Source organism: Pteronotus mesoamericanus, unplaced genomic scaffold, assembly GCF_021234165.1.
Source record: "Pteronotus mesoamericanus isolate MK-2021 breed Mesoamerican mustached bat unplaced genomic scaffold, CSHL_Meso_final contig_56, whole genome shotgun sequence".
Taxonomy (NCBI): Eukaryota; Metazoa; Chordata; class Mammalia; order Chiroptera; family Mormoopidae; genus Pteronotus; species Pteronotus mesoamericanus.
Window position 1 is genome coordinate 10,734,018 of NW_026555201.1, and position 20,519 is coordinate 10,754,536.

General features: G+C 38.6%; 1 protein-coding gene and 1 pseudogene across 2 annotated transcripts; one reads left to right on the forward strand and one right to left on the reverse strand.

Annotated features, from left to right (window-relative positions):
• Positions 1–9,669: 9,669 nt before the first annotated feature.
• On the reverse strand, positions 9,670–11,829 carry LOC129076053 (hyaluronan mediated motility receptor-like). 2 transcript variants are annotated; one of them, XM_054580287.1, is made up of 2 exons: positions 11,769–11,780; positions 9,670–11,541 (listed from the first exon to the last, which is right to left on the reverse strand). In XM_054580287.1, exons 1-2 carry the CDS (start codon positions 11,778–11,780, stop codon positions 9,670–9,672), a joined length of 1,884 nt encoding a protein of 627 aa, XP_054436262.1. The 2 variants fall into 2 exon arrangements, with proteins under 2 accessions (XP_054436262.1, XP_054436263.1); XM_054580288.1 differs by having other exon boundaries at positions 9,670–11,829.
• A 5,392-nt stretch (positions 11,830–17,221) lies between these two features.
• LOC129076054 (cytochrome c oxidase subunit 7B, mitochondrial-like) lies at positions 17,222–17,508 on the forward strand (annotated as a pseudogene).
• Positions 17,509–20,519: the final 3,011 nt, after the last annotated feature.

Sequence of the window (20,519 nt, forward strand, 5' to 3'; positions counted from 1 at the left end):
CTTTTTCCTATTATGAATTGCTTTTGGTGTCAAATGTAAGAACTCTTTACCTAGTTTTAAGTCTCAAAGATTCTCTCCTATGTTTTCTTCTTTTATAGTTTCACTTTTAAGTTCATGATCCATTTTAAATATTTTTTGCCTAAAATGTAAGGTTTAGGTTGAGGGTTGTTTTTTTTTTTCCCCCATGCATGTCCAATTTTTCCAGCACCATGTATTGAAATGTCTATCCCCCTTCTATTGAATTCCTTTTGCCCTATGTCAAAAATTTCTGGGCATATTTATGTGGCATTATTTCTGGGCTCTATATTCCATTCCATTGATCTATGTGTTTTTTTCCCTCCTTCAACATTACTGTTGGTTACCGTGATCAATTTCAATATTGGTCTTTCCAATTGGTGTCATTTTGCTGTTTATTTTTTCCTTAAAAATTTCTGAAATTAACTAATAATGAGATGCCGTGAAGTTAACAAGTTTTCTAATTTCTCTCATTCTTATTCTAGTAGAAGAGTGAGTCAACTAAGATAAAAAAAAATCTTCTCACCTTATGTTGTCTGTCTGGATTTGTGGTTTATTCAGACAGCCAAGAGGGTCTTACATGAAAATGCTATGGCATGTGATGTATTAAATGTCTGGAATTTTTCCTTGAGTCTATTAAATTCATAGAACCATGAAATCATACACATAAGCACTTAGAATAGTCTTTAGTACACTCTAAGTACTCAATCTATACCAGTTTAATTATTCTGGTTACTTTATAATAATTTGTTTTTATTATTTAGAGAGGAGAGCGAACTGGAGAGGGGAAGAGGAGAAGCTATCATTTCTTGACTACTTAAAATTTGCCAGAATATTCATCATATGGTTTCAACAAAGCTACAAAGTAAAAATTAGTTGTCTCATTTTATATAGGAAGGAGTTGAGCTTCATGGAGAATGAATAAACTAGCCAGGATCATAGATATTAGTGTAGTTTCTTTCTTTATCTCTCTTTTTTCTTCCTTCCTTCCTTTTCTCCTCCTTCTTTTCCTTCCTCCTCCCCTTCTCCTTCTTCCTCTCCTCCTCCTCCTTCTTCTCCTCCTCCTCCTCCTTTTCTTCCTCCCTCTCCTCCTCCTCCCCACTCTCCTCCTCCTCCCCCTCCCCACTCTCCTCCTCCTCCCCCCTCCTCCTCCTCTCCCTCTCCTTTTCCTCCTTCTTTGCAAGGTTATTTAGGCAAATAACTATGAGGCACCTAGAGCCAAATTTTTATCATTTCCTGGAACTGTGGACTCTGATGGTACTAATTCACCCATGAATAATCTTTTCATGGTAGAATGAAGTTGTAAAGAAAAATATGTATCCAGTGCTTCATATCCTTCCTGCTTTGTCATTCAGAGGTGCTTTCCTAATTAAGGTTTACTTTTATATGCCCTGCTTTCTTTGAAGTTCAAAGAATCCAAGGACACTTACTCAGTTCAAAGACCCTATCCTATTTGCTTTCACTTCATCCTGCATCTGTAGAGCCCAGACAACGTAAGAAAATGACCTGTTTATCATGGCCATTGACACTGTTGCCAAACCTCAGTTCTTCTTGAGGAGAGGCCAAAAGACAGTCCTTTTCACCAACCCAGAGACAGATGCTGAAGCAGGTGGGAACGCAGTCAGGGAGAATAGGTTTTCTGTTTGTGTTCTCTGTGACCAGAATGCTGATGCAGGGAGACCTCCCATGGGGCTTCAGACTGAGACTCCCTCTCCTTCAAACCCCAGAACAGGCATGTCTGCCCCCTCAAAGCTGGCTCCTTCCAGACTACTTTTATTTTCTAGTCTTGGCCCCCAACCTCCACGAGAGTCTAGAAGGCCTCCCTCTTAACAGGGTTCTCAGCCTTACCCAGGCGGGAAGCACCAGCATGTGGCTATGACCGAGAGAAAGCAAGGCCTGGGTCACCAAGAGGGAAAAAAAAATGGAATCATCTTTCAGAAGCTGCTGAGGTGAGAGTGGGGTTGACAAGGACTGGAGGGACCATGAAAGCAACCAGCACTCATAAAGCCTGTACTAATGTGCCGAAAACTAGGATGCTGCGTTAATTATGTTTTTTATGTTCTGCATTTTATGACTGTTTGACATCTTGGGGGTTTTGCTGGGTGGGGAGCTAATACCTGGGGCTAGCTAATACTTGCAGACAGGAGTAGATAACTTACCTTTTATGTGCAAACCCACCAATACAGAGCCCACACTCCCAGCCGCCTCCTTTATCTACGTCTCACACTCCAAGTCAGTATTTTTCCTGTCCTAAATCACCACAGGGCCAGGTAACAAACAAATAGGGATGACCCCTATGTCCCAGAGCCCACTGAAGTTATTCAAACTAGTCAATCCATGCTGTTTACTCTGCTTTGGCCCCTTCTTCCCATGGACATCACAGGAAAGCTTCTGGGCCATGCTTTCCCTCACTCCTGCCCCCTGACTGACTAGGGTCCTTCCTCATGTGGCCCAGCGTGACGTGATGTGCCCATCCTCTTGGGAACTCTAACAATAAAATCTTTTTTTCAATGACATTAGCTTCTCTGTGCCATCATTCAGTCACCTCCATAAATTAAAATCCCACAGGTCCAGTCAAGACAGATAGGTGCTTTTCATGCGCCATCCCATTAAACTCACATCTTCCAGGAAAATGAGGCTCAGTGAAGTCCGGGCCACTCACAAAATCCCACAGTTTTAATGCAGAAACAGAAAAAAAACTCAAAGTTTTCTGACTTTAAAGCCCATGTTTTTAAAGTATAACCTAACCCTGATTCCCTTGACCCTATATTTACCTTCTCAGATTATAATTATAATTCATTTAGTGTCCTGAAATGGACTGAATTATGTCTCCTCCAAATACATATGTTGAAACCAATGTGACAGTATTTGGAGACAGAGATGTTAAGGAGGTGATTGAGGTTAAGGTCCTAAGGAAGCAGTTCTGATCCAACAAAACTGGTGCCCTTCCTAGAAGACTAAAAGACATCAGAGTTCTCTCTGTGTCGGAGGACACAGTGAGAAGACAGCCATCTGTAAGCCCGGAAGAGAGAGCCCACCAAAACCTGACCGTGCTGAGACCCTGATCTTGGAATTCCAGCCTTCAGAACTATAGGAAAGTAATTTTCTTTTTTTTATGCCATGCAATTTATGATATTTTGTTAGGATAGCTTGAGCTAAGACCGCCCCTCTCTCGTTTCTTCACCTTGGCAAGTAACTTCCCCCCTTTGAACCTTAGTTACCCATTTAACCATAATGGTCTTATTTGTAAAGCCACAATTCTCCAATTGGAAACAAATCTCAGTTCTGCTTCTGACTTCATTGTAGAAAGATATGAAAGACTGTCAATGTGTGTTAAGACAGCCATAGTTTTTTTAAAAAAATTTATTGATTTTAGAGATAGAGGAAAGTGGTGGGGGGCAGGGAGATTTGTTGTCCCACTTATTTATTCATTCATTGGTTGATTTTTTTAATGTGCCCTGACTGGGGATCGAACTTGCAAACTTGGCATATCAGAACGACACTCTAACCAGCTGAGCTACCTGGCCAGGCCAAGGCAGCCATAGTTTTTAAAAGTGCATTAGAGAGCTGATATCACCAGGGAACATAGAAAGAAAAGAAATACAGGGAAACTCTACAAAGTAATGAGCCCTTTCTAGGAAAGAAGATACCCATTGTTGCTCTCATCACTGGAGCCACAGCAAGAAGAAGCCACTGAAGGTAGGTGTAAGAAAAAATCGGCTAAATTTTAGTCAACATTTAATGGCCACACACAGGCCAGTGCAACAGATTAAAATTCTGAGGATATCCAGCCACAGAGCAAGTCTGCATCCATCCATCCACTCTCTCCTCTCTGTCTTTACTCGGAGAAGCAAGCAGAACATTGAGAGGAGGGGAGGAATGCCCCTCTGAGGCACTCGTGACCTTCACAGTGGGAAGGGCAGCTTCCCTGCAAAGGCCAGAGGATGGGAAGCAAGACTGAAAGAGACCTCAAAGCACAGAAGAAGGAAGTTAGACTTAAGAGCAAAGAAAACTCCCCAGAAACCCAATAACCTGGTAGCTTGTCTGTAAAGCAGGGGTCATCCCTCACAGTTCTGAAAACTGGTGACATGGTTCTAAAGCCTGGGTGGGTCTCTAGGATCTTGTTAGTTCTCAGGTACCAGGCTCTGCTGAAGGGAAGGTCCTAATCTCATTCTCATAGCACTCGAAGCCAGTGGTGGACTGAATCAAACCAAACTACAACATAGCCAGGTGCAGCTCAACTACGTATCCAGTGGACTTCCAAGAGCCTGACACAGAAGAGGAGATGCATCTGGAAATGGTCCTTAGTGGCAATCACCACCTGGAAAGAAATCTGCTATTTTCTTTAAGATCATGGTTTTATCTCTGGTTATTTAGAAAGCTTAAATTGCGTGTATGTATATTTTGTATGTATGCATGTATATTTGTGTGTGTGTATCCATACTCAAAAATATATCAGATTGAATTTTTTCTAATATATACATTTTAAAAGATTTTATTTATTTACTTTTAGAGAAAGGGGAAGGGAGAGAGAAAGAAAGGGAAACATCAGGGTGCAAGAGATACATCTGATCAGTTGCCTCTTACATACCCACAACTGGGGACCTGGCCTGCAACCCAGCCATGTGCCCTGACCTGGAATCAAACTGGCAACCTTTTCGTTTGCAGGCCGGCACTCAATCCACTGAACTACACCAGCCAGGGCCAGTTTGGATTTATACATTTTACCATACATAAAAATTAACTTCAGTGGATCATAGACCTAAATGTGAAACCTAAAACTATAAATTGTATAGAAAAAAATAGTAGAAAGTCTTTGGACCTTAGATACACACCAAAACTGCAATCAATAAGAGAACAAATTAATAAATTGGACTTTATCAAAATTAAAAACTGCTATTCTTCAAAAGATGATGTTAGGAGACTGAAAGACAAGCCACAGATCACAGACTAGAAGACAATATTTACAAAGCAAATATCTTATAAAGGACTTGTATCTAGAATATATAAAGAACTCAAACCTCAGCAATAAGAAAGCAAAGAACCCGTTTTTTAAAAAGGGTAAAAGATTTCAGCAAACACTTTATCAAAGAACATATACAGGTGGCGAATGAGCATGTGAAGAAAGGTTCAAAATTGTTAATCATTAGCGAAATGCAAATTAAAAGCAAAATGAGGTACCACTACATACCAATTAGGATAGCTAAAATTAGAAAGATCAACCATACCATCCATATGTTGCCAAGGATGTGGTAGAATTGGAAGTATCATATGCTGGTGGTGGGAATCTAAAATGATAAAATTACTTGGTAAAACAATTTGCAGTTTCTTAAAAAGTTAAACATGCATTTATCGTGTGATCCAGGCATTTACCCAAGACAAGGAAATTACATGTCTATAAAAACGCTTAGACACAAAGTTAATGTCAGATTTATTTTAGCCCAAAACTGGAGACAGTGCAAATGTCCATCAACAGATGAATGGAATAAAAAATTGTGGTACAATTATACAATAGAATAGTGCTCAGCAATAAAAACAATGGATTGCTGACACATGCGGCGATACGGATGATTCTCACAATAATTATGTTGAGTTAAAGAAGAAACTAGACAACAAAGAGCAGAACTATATGATTCCACTTATGTAAAACTCCAGAACATTCACATTTATAGAGACAGAAACCAAATCAGTGGTTGTTTGGAAATAGAAAGGTGAGGATGAAGGGAGGGAGAAACTACCAAGCGGCAGAGAAAACTTTTGGAGATGATGGATATAACTGCTGCCTTCGTGGTGATCGTCTCACGGGTGTACACGTGTCAAAACTTACCAATTTGTACACTTTAAATATGTGATGTTTATTTTATGCACATTATACTTCAAGAAAGCTATTTTAAAAAAATAATGTGATATCACTTCCTACCCACCAGATAGGCCACAGTTAAAAGTTCTGGTAATGCCAAGAGTATGGACAAATGGGAACCTTTCAATCTCCCTGGTGGAAGTCTAAATATACACAAATATTTTGGGAAACTAACAAAATTTACCAAAGCTAAACAAACATTTACCCTATGACCCAACAATTCCATTTCTTGGATAATGCTCAAGAGAAATGAATGTCTATGTCTACCAAAAACATGTGCAAGAATGTTCATGTAATTTTATTAATAATTTTTACAAAAAAAATTCACCCATAATAGAATGGATAAATTGTGGTATATTTATACAAAGTACTCCTACACAGAAAAAAATGAACTACCTTTACAAAGTGGCCACACCTAAGTGAATCTCAAAGACATAATGTAGTAAGAGTTAAGCCACACATGAAGAAAATATACTCTTTGATTCCATTTTTATGAAGCTCGGAACAGGAAACACTAGTGATAATACAGACCAAAATAATGGCTACCTTTCAAGAAATGTTGAGTGGAAGGAGGCATAGTGAACCTTGTGGGGTACTGGATATGTTCTGTATGTTGATCTCTGTGTTGACTACACGGAAATATGTATACATTTGTTCAGCTGGAAACACAATTTGTGAACATGATTAAATGTAAGTTATACATCAGTGAAAAGTAAATCAGCAGCAACAACAATAAATGGATATTCAAATTCCATGATTTAAAGAGTGAAGATTAATAAGGAGGAAGAAAAGTGCAAAACATAATTTCAAGAAATTGGGCCGTGGAAACTTCATTCACCAAGAATTTCTAATCAGCCCTGGCTGGGTGGCTCAGTTGGTTTGAGCGTCATCCCGTACGCCAAAATTTTATGGGTTCCATTCCCTGTCAGGGCACACATCTAGGTTGTAGGTTCAGTCCCCAGTTGGGGTGCATCCTCTCTCTCTCTCCCTTCCTCTGTCTTTCTAAAATCAATAAACATATCCTTAGGTGAGGATTAAAAAAATTTTTTTTTCTAATCACACATATGTGGTTGCTCCAGCAAGATCTCAGGGATTCTTAATTGGTCTGATTTCTCCCTTCCCTAATCCTGGTCGCCTATGTTTATTTCAAGAGATATAATAGAATTTTTTAATTGTAATTTCTGTTCATCATTGTAAATGTTAAAGAAAATCAAACTATGATATGAATGCCTCACTTTCCTATAGGAACTTAGAGCTCCAGCCCAGACCTTTTTTTTCTGAGCTGAAGGATCTTGGGATCTATCTGCCTACAGGGATGGCACAGTCACTTCGCGTCTCAAACACAACATATTCCAGATTGGACGTGTCACCTGTCTCCTACCTAGCCTATCCTTCTCCAAGTTTGTCCACCATCCTGCATGCCTCATGATGGGCCCACCAGAAACCCCCAAATCAAGCTAGCTTTTCCCCTTTACCTTATTTCTCCCCATCCAAGGCATCGAAACAACTCTTCTGATTCTGATCCCTTGATATCTTTTATCTGTCTCCTTCTCTTGCGCCTCTCCTGCATTCTTCTATGCCAGCCTCTCATTATTTCTCTTGTAGACTGTAATAGCAATTTTTCAAAAAATGATTTGCTCCTAAGATACCATGAATTGATCAAAAGTGAAAGTTTTTTTCATTTTTATGGACTAATGATGTACAATTCTATATATTTTCATTTGTATATGCAACAAAGAATTAGATATTAATAACTAAGTGAGTTGCTAAAGGTTACTGAAATTTTGTATTAATAAATTAAAATTAGGCAGTAAACTCCATTGTACAAAGAAGTCTGGCTGAATACAATGTTACTGTACATAGGTGGTTGGAATTACCCTAATTTTCAGAAAGGATGCCTATTATCAGTGTCATAGTTTTCAGTTTCTACTTTTTATTGTTTTTTAATTGTAGTTTCCCATAAATGTGTATTCATACAACCGTCCTTTTGGTGTATAGTTACCTTTAAAGACCTATATACATTTTGATTCAAATCTAACTCACTCACAGTTCTAATGCTAAAATAGATATATAAATAATCCCACCAAACTTTGGTTTTTAAAAAATGGCATTTCACTGGAGTGACTCCGCACTGTTTCCTCAGGAGAGTGGCAGAGGCAGGGCAGGTGCGGCATGGGGTCCCTTCTTCCCCCGCAAGGTGGGCCATAACCAGAGGAGTCGGAAGATCACTGTCACTATTATCATTTTGCCTTTCATTCCTGCCTTCCCTCTCCGAACACACACACACACACACACACACACACACACACACACACACACACAGTCACCTTAGGCTGTACTACACAAAAATATAATTGTGTTGTTTCTTTTTTTTTTTTTCTTGAACTATTTGGTTTTATTACACAGATTTCCTAACTTCTATGTTGCCTCTGAACTTAATTCAAATAATGTTTAAAAATTCAACTATGTATTAAGACCCAATACAATAATTTATTATGAAAAACTAGATTGTAATAGTCTTTGTTGGTACATCAATGGAGAAATATTTTTTAAAATGTTTTATAATATACTAATTGTAAATCAGAAATTTTAGATGGATAATTACCACTCTCTAAAGAGTCTACTGCCATCTGTAATTCATGTAACAAGAAAGGGAGGAGAGGGGACAGATAATAAATATACCTTACAGAGAAGCATTCATGTAACTTCATATAATGTAAGTTGAATAACTGGGTTAATGACTTAATGTGTGATTCTTATTTCACATTATACGAATACTAATCAAATACCCAGTAGTCAGGCTGATGCCAAGTGGTATAAAAAGATTCTCTAAAGAGTTAACTAAGAGGCCCTGGCTGGTGTGGCTCAGTGGATTGAGTGCTGGCCTGAGAACCAAAGGGTCACTGGTTCAATTCCCAGTCAGGGTACATGCCTGGGTTGTGGGGCAGGCCCCTAGTAGGGGCATGCGAGAGGTAACCACACATTGATGTTTCTCTCCTCCTCTTTCTCCCTTTCCCTCTGTCTAAAAATAAATAAATAAAATCTTTAAAAAAATAAAAAGAGTTAGCTAAGAGTAGGAGTTCTCAGGTTTTTGATGTATCTAAGAATTAACTGCAGAGTTTGTTTAAAATGCAGATTTTCAAGTCAAAAACCAGATTTTAATTTAGTAGGAGTGGGAAAGAGTCTACAAATCTGCAAATTATTGACCAGCTCAGTGACTCCGATAAGAGATAAAGAGACTACCATGGAATTAAGCAAGCTCTCATTTCCTACTCGAACCGGACAAATGGTTGATGGGTAAAACAGAGTGAACCTTACTAGAAGCAGCAAAGCAGAGGCAAGAACAAGCCACGGTGTTTTGTCCTGGCTTAAGAGGTTCAGATCAGAAAAGCTGTCCAGGATCAAACTAAAAACCTGGGGACAGAATCTTGAAACCATCAAAGGTTTCAGAATAGGAGAATAATACTGTAATAGCTATTTTTAAAGGAATGTCGGTTGATGGGACAAATTGTAAAGCTGGAAAGTAAAGTAGAAGGTTTAGAACAAAGGGATGAAAATGAGCATCAGGGAGAAGGTACTCACAATAGAAAATAAAATGTCAGAAGACATATTGGTAAAAATGTTGAACTTGCTTTCAGATACCTAAAAATAGGAAGTTAATATTAAATACATTTAAGAGTATTCATTACACACACAATAACAGCAACAATAACAATGAAAAGAATAAGAGTAAAATAATCTTCAACTGGTTTTTCAGAAGTTCACTTGAATGATTCTCGGACCTCTATAGGAGCTCAACAGCAGTTTGTATTGCCTTCTTTTAATGGGGTTTTGAGAACAAAATTTTCTTTACTTTCATGAAGAAAAGCCTTTGAAGGATCAAAGCGTTTGACACCCAGAACTTTATTCAATTCCTCCTGAAGTCTTCTCTCATTTTGCTTTATTTTAGAAAGCTGAGAGCGGAGCTTTGACACCTCCGATTTAAGTTGGCTATTTTCATCTTTCAATTTCACAACATGCTTGATTTTTTGCTTTAGATTCTGATGACCCAACAATTTAGCATACGAATCTCTGAGTTTATTTAGCTGTTCCTGAGCTGCACCATGTTCATTCAACAAGGCCTGTTTCTCTGCTTCAAATGCATCCAGTTGTTGCTGAAAAGGCTTGGTTTTATTATATAGTTCTTCATAAAGGAGACACCACTTATTCATTTCCTCCGTTAATTCTGCCATTGTATTTTCTTTTCCAGACTTTCTTGCTGCTGCTTCTTCCAGCTGCTTCTTAAAGTCTTCACGTTGTTGCTTCAGTTGGTTCTCCAAATCAGTTATTTTTTGAAAAGAAGAAACTGTAATTTCTTTAATTTCTGCTTCTTTAAGTGCTGATCTTGTCTGCAGATCTAAAAGCATCCTGGCATATTCTTGATTTGAGCTCTCGGTTGCCAATATCTGATGCTGAACAGCCTCTGCATTTTTCTCAGCTTTGGCCACTTTTTCCTTAAGTGATGAGTTCTCCAGCTTGAGATCTTCTATCTCCCTAGCTGTTAAAGCTTTACAGCTTTCAAATTGAGCAGTGACATTTCCAAGGTTTTGCACTGTACTGTTATACTTCTCCTGCAAAAGCAGCATGGCCTGAGTATGAGCAGCATTATTTTTCTCCAGTTCCGCTTCTTTCCTCTTTAGCTTTTCTTCTAGAAGCGTCAGCTCTTCAGCTCTGGCTTTTGTTTCTTCTTCCAGTTGTTTGACCAGCTCTTCAGCTTGTCCCTCCTTTTGCTGTAGTTTATCTAATGCATGCAGAGCTTGCTTTAATTCTTCCTCAAAGAGATTCTTTTCTTTCATCATTTCCTCTTGAAAAGAACACAGCTTCTGCTGAAGACTAGAAGATAATTCCTTCTCTTGTTGCAGAAGTGAATCAATTTCCAACTCTTTTTGTTGTAGCTTTTCATGTTCTTGTTTTTCAAGAATTAACTTCTCTTTTAAGTTTTGCATTTCAGAATTTAGATTTTCATCCTGTTCTCTTTCCCTGTTGATGAGGTCTTCTTTTTCTTTTTCAAGTAGCTGACATTTAGCATCCAGGTCTTTTACTTGTTTAGACAAGGTAACAGTGTTTTCCTCAAGAGATTGCTTAAGGCTTAAAACTTCATGATTCTTCTCCTTCAAATTTTCTTCTAATAGGGCAATGTCTAGTTTGTATTTTTCCACTTGGTCTGAGGCACAACTTATTTCTTCAATGTATTCTAAGAGTTTTTCTGTATCAGATTTTTCATCAACCTTTTCTTTGTGTACGGAAGCAAGTTTTCCCTCGAGCTGTGCCACTTTCCCCTGAGACTCTTCAAGGTTCTTCTGGGCGCCCTGCAGTTTCACCTCCATTCCTTGTTGTTTAGCCATCATGCTCCTCATCTTACTTTCTCTTTTGTTTCTGAGTTTCATCACCTCAAGGCTTAGAATCCTCAGGTTCTTCTGGTTTCCGTCTTCAGAAAACTTAGATTTTAGTAGCTCGTTGGTCCTGGTTAATTCAGTAAGCTGCTTTTCCAGGGAAGCGTTACTTGCAGAGAGAGACGTTTTCTCCCTGACCGCGGCACTTAGCTTTGCCTCCATCTTCTCCAGCTCCGCTTCCAGGTCCTGGAGCCGCTTGTCCTGAGCACCACGTTCCTGCACAAGGACACGAATCTCTTTTTCCAGCATCTTCAAGTCTTTATTATTCTTTTGAGGTTCCTTCTTTAATCCCAAAGACTTAACTTTTCTTGCTGAAGCAGGCAAGGTAGTATCTTTGTCAACAGTAAAATTTTGCTGAGATTCTTTTTGTTCTTTAAATCGTTCTGACTTCTGAAAGGATACTGGTCCTTTCAATACTTCTGAAGTCTTCACATCATAAGCACCCGGAGATGGTGCACAACCAGAAGGGTCATTGAATCGTTTCAGGGGCGCCTTGGGAAAGGCCATGCTGATGACCAGCTCCACAAACCGAAGGGTACTAGCGTTCCTCCACAGCTTCCCGGTGCAGATTTCGGAATTCTAATTGTGTTGTTTCTCTTGCTCAGTCTATTTCAGAGTGTCTACATTGCCTTCCGCAATGATTATTAACATATTTTAGGTACTTTGTCCTTTAAGAAAAAAATGAATAATAAAGTTTTTGACCTCATATACAATTTTACATAATTGCAGTGGTTTTGCAACATCCCAGAAGCCCCTCCATAGATCTAAGGCTCCTTCACACAGCTTATACAATGTAGAAATTGAATCTCCTTTGAGTAACATAAAAGGTTCTTTGCCTATCTAAGCAAACTCTAAATTTCCACTCTATACCTCAAAAGGAATTTCTAGAACATATGTTCTCTCTTATACTTCCTTTTAAAAAAATAGATTTTAATTTCGTAATAGTTTGAGATGTACATAAAATTGCAAAGATAGTACAGATGGTTTCAGTATACCCTACACCCACTTTCCCCTGTTATTAACATCTTACATCAGTGTGGTACATTTGTGACAATTGATGAACCAATATTGATATGTTATTATCGTACTTTACTCAGATTTCCTTAGTTTTTAACCAAATGTCCTCTTTCTCTTCCAAGATCCTATCCAGGGTACTATATTACATTTAGTTATTTTGTTGACTTTTTTATTTTATTTTATTTTTTTAGCTTCTCTTGGCTATAACAGTTTCTCACACTTTTCTTGTTTATGATGACTTCAACATTTTGAGGAGTAGTAATCAGGTATTCTGTAGAACAACCTTCTGGGATTTTTCTCATGATTAGACTGGGGTTATGTGCTTTGGGGAGGAAGACCACAGAGGTAAATTCCATTTTTATCACATCATATCTAGGATACATACTATCAACATAACATCATTGCTGATATTGACCTTGTTCACATGGCTGAGGTAGTTTTTATTAGCTGTTCTCACTAAAATTACTTTCCCCACACCTTCCACATCCCTCTCTTTGGAAGGAAGTCCTCCATGCACAGCCCACACTTACGGAGCGGGAAGTTACACTGCATGTCCTTGAGGGCATAGTGTCTTCATAAATTACTTGGAATTCTTTTACGTGGGAAATTTATCTATTCTCCCTTTCTTTTATTTTAAAACATATTTTACCTCTATCTGAAATGCTAGAAAAAACAATCCCAAAATTTCTATGGCTTAACACACAGTTTCTTTCTCGCCCATGCCACAATGTCTACTGTGGTTCAGCAAGTGGTCTGCTCTACACAGTCTCCAAGCACCGAGGCCGGCCGCTAGAGGTTCCACCATCAGGTGTCTACACCATCTGACATCCAACTTTACCAGTTGCCAAAGCAGACAAAAAGCACTGAGTGCTTTGCACCAGCAATTAAATGTTTCAGCTTGGAAGTGAAACAAGACATTTTTGCTCATAGCTCATTGATCAGAAGTAGTTACATAGCGCTGCCTGACTGCAAGGGAGTGGGGAAATATAATCCTCCCCTGTGCCTGAAAGCAGAGAAAAGCAAACATGGGGTTGAGCATAAGAAGTTTCTACCACAAGTTTCCTACCCCAGTTTCCCACCAGGCAAAATCCTATTTTCCTCCAGTTCTCATTTCCGCTGAAACACTGTGAAAACTTCACTGTCTCTTCCCCATAGACTTTGGGTTCCCTCCATGTTCCATCAGCACTTCGTACAGACCAGCATCAAAGCAACTATTATACTGGATTGTAAGTGTTGGCTTGCATGTCCTGCAGAGGAAAACAATCATGCTTTTTCACCATAGGATCATCCTCAGCATTAATACAATGCCTTTTACATAGAAGATATTCAGTCAATTTTTATTACTTACTGCATTAATTAATGGGCAAATTCCTAAGCTTTATAGCCAGTTGTTACACAAGACCTTTTTCCATAATACAATTACTCACAGATAATTTCTTGGCAATTGAAGTAGAAATTACACTAACTTTAAATGAAGTGTTAAATTATACCTTCAAATTTTTTTTGCCTACATTGGCATGAGGAACGCTGTGTCTTGAACATGAGGCCTTATTTCAAATTTATTCCAGAGGTCTGAGTTAACTTTCATTAGAAAATTATCCTCTCTCTTTAAAATTCTAGGCTATCATTTGTAATTGTTTTCTAATGTTTGAGAATCATGTCCTTCCACAATTTGTGGTTGCTTTTTACATGTAACTTTGTGCTAATTTCTTGCATCATTTGTAAAGCCAGAACCGTATTTTGATACAAGTTTTCAAGAGAGGTGAGTAGCACATTAATTGTAGGAGAAATGCATTTTTTTACACCATGAATTTACCAATTTTTTTGAATATCTACATTGCCCATGTGAGTGTGTTTCTCACTGAGAAAGTAGCAGAGTAGCTTAGAAGGCGTGTAAGCCCACAAAGAGCTCATAATGATGAAGATAAGGACATTATCACAGTAAATCACAGTGATTGACAATGAAGTCACCATGTGGTTGACACATGTATGTTATAAACACTGAGCCTTCTGAGTTCAAGGCTGCATGCTCTTGGTGCAGAGTAGGTTCGAGGGGAGAGAGACTGGAGGTAAGGAGACTACTTAGAAAGCCATGTCAGTTGTCTCCGCATAAAATTCAGGTCTAAACCAAATTCCCTTCACCACAGTACACAGAGAATATCTAACGTGAAGTGTAATCGAATTTCTTACATAAGGAAGACATTTTAAGTGTTTAGGTTTATTTTATTTCCAAAATTAGCACTCGTGTGTGTATATGTGTGTGAACTTTTCCATTTTAGACAATACACACTTTTTAAAAAACTTTAAAATATCTTTACTTGCTAGATGTTGGAACATCCATTCATTTGTTTAAGCAGTTAGTTTACCAGCCTAATTTGCTCTTTAAATGAAAATCATTTTGAGTCAGCTGTCAAGGAAACTATTTTCCAAAATAAATGTGTGAGAAACTGATACAGTCCACATCATCTTTGGGTCAGGTCGTTGTTAGGCCTCTGTGTAAGTGGCACTATGTTTGTGAGTTCAAATCCTGTTTGACTGAGTTGGAACTAGACTATCCCCATACCTGCAATCAGCCACCTTACAAAGGTATAATAAAGACTTGAGGTGGGGTGGGGAGGGGGAGAAAGTAGGGTGGCTGCATCCAAAAAAACATGGAGTGATGCCAAAAGAGAGAGTAGAATCAGCTGCAAGGACATGTGTATGGATAAATTATTGTTACTAAGAGGTTGAGTATATTATCTCATTTGCTTGCTAAGTTTCTGTGAAGAGGGAGAAAATACAACCTAAGTAAATGATCTTATTTCTTTATTTTCAACAATTTCTTCTCTCCTTCTCCAACATTTTGTGATGTTATCAGAGCTAATTTAAAGATTAAAATCACTGATTTCTAGTTCAATGAAAAGAAATTTAATAAATATGCAGTTGCATTGGCACAAATGGAAAAAGCATAGAGAACAAACCTAAATATCTTACTTAATAAAGGAATGAAATCAGAAAATTCTTTGAAAAGAGGAAATTAAAACAGGAACATTTCCATCTATTTGCAAAATTGCATTTCATCACATTTGAAAAATCAGTTAGCTATTTCATTATGATTTCTCAATATTGAATGCCCAATTGTTGTGTAAATTGAGAAAAGATTTTTGTAACTTGACCAAAGTGGGAAGGAAAACATTTGTTTATAACTCGAAAAGGGGATGTGAGATCCAGCCTAAATTCTATTGGACCCTGGAAGCTTAAAGAGAACAGAAATAATTGCAAGAATTATTACAATGATAATTCTTATCTGTGAGAATTATAGGTAATATTTATTAAGTGATTGACACTTCATAAGCATTTGATAAACAAAAGCTAGTATGATTTACCTTTCCTTTTTCCTTTATCCCTGGGTAATCACCAATCTTGATGAGCCAAAACCTCCTAAATATCTCATGAACCCTGGGGTTTCTTCCATACCCCACCATCATCTGCTGTCTGCATTACTTGCAGTCCCTAAATCTAATCTAGGAATCTAGGGTGAGTCTTTTCTTTTCTGTTTTTTTTATCCTTACCTGAGGACATGCTTATTGATTTTAGAGTTGTTGCCTTCTCATGCTTGCCCTGACTGGGGACTGAACCCACAATCTAGGCATGTGCTCTGACTGGGAATCACACCCACAGCCTTTCAATTTATTGGACAATGCTCCAACCAACCAACGGAGCCACCCCAGCCAGGACTAAGGTGATTTTTTTTTTTTAAAAGCTTTTAATCCTGTTATTTTCCAGTGCTTTACTTAGGAATAGTTTCCCATTGTCTTAGGGACTAAGTCTCAAATCGCACTGCCCTGCTCCGCCCTGCAACCTCCATTCTCTTTGCGTTTTACCAAGCATCCTAGCCCTTCTCCCAGTGTCTGCACAGCAGGTTGAGGAGACAGCCTGAGTGAAGCAGAGAAGGTGAGTGCATGGCAAATACCAGGAAGGGTAAAATCTCTGTAACTGGTGGGAAAGTGCATGCAGATTTTACTAGGCTAATGCTATTTATTAGGCTTAGTGATTGAGTGATAGGTTTCAAACACAGGAATGTGTAGCTCTTGCTAGAGACTCAGTAGCACAGTACTGATTGACACTACAGTAGAAATAATTCCTCTGGTGCATGTTTAATCGTATTATTTCCCCTAGCTGTGAACCAGTTAGTTACCTGACTCAAAGAACAACAGCAGTAAGACCATACAGTAAATGAAATGCACAAGTTAGATGATTTCTGGAGTTTGGATGGTGTCAGGAGACCCAGGAAAGAAATTATCTTGCTATTATTGAAGAGCAGGAGTTTTAAATTACAGGAATATTGAGAGCTGAAAGAAAAGAAAGTGATCACTATTGCTTGGGGAAAAAAATACACTAGTCTGGATTAGGCAAACCCACATCATTTACTGTTTACCAGCATCCCATGCATCAAAGGGGCGAACGAAATTGCACCTTTGGATTGGAGTTGAACCCTGCTTCTAAGGCAGGAAGTGTCCCTCCAGGAAGTCACTCTGTCTCCGCTGGACCTGCAGGCAGGGAGCAGCTGCGAGGAGTGCTGGTCCTGTTCCCAAGGCTGTTACACTGCTCAAGGAAGGGCAGCGGCTCCACTAGTTGGGTGAGAAATTACTTCACCTTAACCTGGCAGCCACTGGAAAGCAGGGAGGTGTTGTTTCTCCTCTACTCTCAGCTGCCACCCTCCCAACTCGCCCACCTCTGCATAGTCTCCTAGGAGCCACGCTGCCACAGCAGAGATGACACTAGGTTCTCTGCCTCCCTGAGCCAAACTCCACAGGGACAGGACCAGTGCAACTGCCCTGAGCATGGTCTCCCATGATTCTTAACAGTTCCAAGGAAATGGAGGTTCTTTGCAAGGTTACTTGACATGAAGCCCAACAAACCAGCAGCTACAGTTGCTGCAGTTCTGTCTTCAGCTTCATGATGTTTCCATTGGCCAAAAACACGCTAGGTCGTTTCCCAGTTTGAATCATTCAGCAAGTAATGGCAAGGCAGATCCACCAGAAACAGACACCTGCTTTCTGTGATAAATATGGCAACACTCTATTCACTAGTAGAGCGACTTTCTGTGTTGTTACATGGGCATGTACAGCAGCACAAATTGAAATAGAATGGAACCTGTCCCCTACTGGCAGAGTCACCCCAAAGGGATGGGGAGATCAGTAATCATCCCAGCCGGTGTAATAATGAATTGTCTCAAAAACGAACTCAAATAATGCTGAGTGAAAGTACTGTGTATGCATTAAAATATGGCATGATTGAAGAAAGAAAGTACATTTGAAACGTAAAAAAAAAGGAAGCACTTCACTGACAAGTGATTATTTTTGCTCTTTGACAAAACCCACGCCAATGCCTCCTTCCATCAATACAATTTTGATTGACAAGTGCCCATTGCTTTTGAAGCCTATTTTGTTTTATATAGTTTTTTATATTCCTCATAAACTCATACAAAGAGACTTTAATTATTTCATACTAACAGAGAAAACAGGATTGCAGAAACAACCACAAAAACAGTGATGGATTGAATTATAGTGAAACAAGACTGAAGACAGAGAGGTCTGTCCCAATTGTCTGAGTCACTGAAGACCAAAACACCCAGGCTTGCCTGCGGGGTTAGTGGTGTCCTGAATCAGGAAACCAAAGAGTCATTTTTAGGAAAATAGTTTAATCTTTAGGGCTCTCTGGAACCACCTCCTTCCTACTTTCCAATCACATTCTAATCAGAGCAAGTCTAAATCAAATAGTCTAGATCAATAATGTAGTAGATATGAATTTGCTATAACATAAATGGGTACAAGAAACATCACTTTGCTTTATTTTTCTAAATCAAATCAAACAAAATTTATCTCTAAGCCCTACTTCCCCAAGTGGTGAGGCGATGAGTCTTAAAGACTCAAAACTTTTTTAGCTGATCCTTTTTTAACACACATGGAGCTGCCCGGAAGCTACAAAGTCCAGAGAACTTGAGGAAGGCCTTAGAGCTTCAGTCCATCGTGGTCATGCCTGAGGTATTCATACAGGGGTCAGTGCCCAAGCTGTAGTGGTTCATTCACATGCAGGATGCTCCTTTTCCATGATTCACTGAGCCCCAAGGCAGGGCAATTAATGTTCAGTTTTCCCAGCAGCTACATGTCCTCCAAGAGACCCCTTACCATTGCTCTAGATCCCACATGGGAATGGGATGCAGGGCCCTGACATCCTTTGAACTGGGAAGTTCGAAGATGTATCGTCCTAGATCTGGCCAAATTTGACTCCTCAATACCGTGGCCTCGGTGAACCTCCTCCCCAGTTTATCTTCCCCCTCAATAGACTTAGTCTCCCAAACAAAAGACAAAAAGCCTGCATGAGACATAGTGTTCCAGGAGCTTGGCATTGTGTGTTTTATTCCAAGAACTATAATGCTATTCTTCTAAGAGCTCTTTTTAGTCTTTTTTTAAAAATTCATTATGCTATAAAAACGAATCTACTAAAACAGCACTGTACTGAGAAATTCTTTTGGGTTACTTTTTATATAGCAGAGTAAGAATTAATTATGTACATGGGGCTACATGAACTGATGAAGTTTTTTTTTTTTATAACTTTTTAATGACTTTTTGTTTAATACATTACTGGGATGCTTTAGAAAACAAAACTTAAAAACAAAGTTTTTTACACCTCTGCAGTATCCAAACACATATTCCAACTACATGCTACCTTTAAAAATGGTCATCAGAGGATGCTATGCAATTTAAAATATCTATGTTGGCAGAACTCAAAAGACGTTGTGCTTCTGTATGTGTTTATGAGGAAAGATTCTAAACCACACAAAATGTCATCATTTTGTAGTTACCCTTATTTTTCAATTGTGGTCTCCTTCTGCTGGCTTCTAGGATTATTCACTAGTTTGAATCCAAAAGACTCCATGATTCTTGTGATTTAATAAAAAATTAAGAAGAACTCCTTTTTTTAGGGTAGGCCTAATTTTAATTCTTTAATAATAAATAATTAGATATATTTTCAGAACCCAAAGGGAAAGAAACCTGTTAAAAGAAGTAATCTTTGGTTCTCTTTATATTCTTCCCAAGTCAGTGCTAACGAGCATCTAGTTATTACCCAGACTGGTTTCAGCCTTCCTCTAATGAGAGTAATTTATCTTATTATACATGTTGAGAGTTAATGGACTTTGGTTTGGTCAATAAGGAAGTATTTGCTTGCCACCCAGAGCCTACTAATAGTGTCATATTGTGTAACCACTTCAAAGGGAGGAGGACATTTTGATCCCCTGAAGTTACTTCTCCTGGAGCCAAGGTTATGGGCAGTGATAACATTCAATTATAATTCTATTATATCATTTGAGGTAAGTTTAATGAACAAGTTCCTTAAAAGTTAAAGAGCAAGCAAGCATGATTTTGACACATTTCTTTCCCCAGAAATGTTGTATGTACTATCTGTTTTATTTGATGAAACATATGTTTTTTCTCTTTTTGGGAAAGGTGTTTATACATTCCAGATTATTTTGTTGTATTATAACAGACAATAGTCATAATTTATTCTTCCTGTTTGCTTCCCATATTAGAGGGAAAAAAATTGAATATGGTGTACTGGGGGCTTCAGGCCTGGAAAAAGGAATTTGACCAACAATCTCTCAGACTTTTGACAGATCACCCAAATTGAAACCATCCTTAAAAGAAAAAAGAAAAATTCTAGGGTTTAAGATATTCTAAAGAATGCGCTATAGGACCTCTGTTAAAAGTTGTAGGGTAAACACATACTTTGCTCCTTTCTCAAATCCCAGTAAAAAGCAACAAAACATGTTTTTAAAGGTATAAATCACAAGGACAAAGGAAAAGAAGACAAGATAACAATAAATGAGAAATGTCAAAATTTTGTAATACAGGAAGGGGATGGAAGAATGATAAGTAACATAACGTAATGAAGAGAGAGGACACCTAAGTGTCTGCAGAAGGAAAAGTCAGCAAGAAGCAAGCTGGTTCTTGCCCTAGGACCTAGAAAAGAGTAGGTAACTACCTCTGAAGGCAGAATTGCAGAGCAATGCTATAAACAGGATTACTGGTTAGAAGTGTATATAGAGAGTTGTTACGCTCCCAGAGCTTCTGCCACTGGCCAGGACACCAGACCACTGCCCTTTGCCAATCCCTATAGAAGGAGGGGAGTGTTCTCTGCACGAGGATTACCTC

Coding starts and splice junctions, on each gene's coding strand:
- LOC129076053 (XM_054580288.1), bottom strand. CDS start 11,814: ATGGCCTTTCCCAAGGCGCCCCTGAAACGATTCAATGACCCTTCTGGT.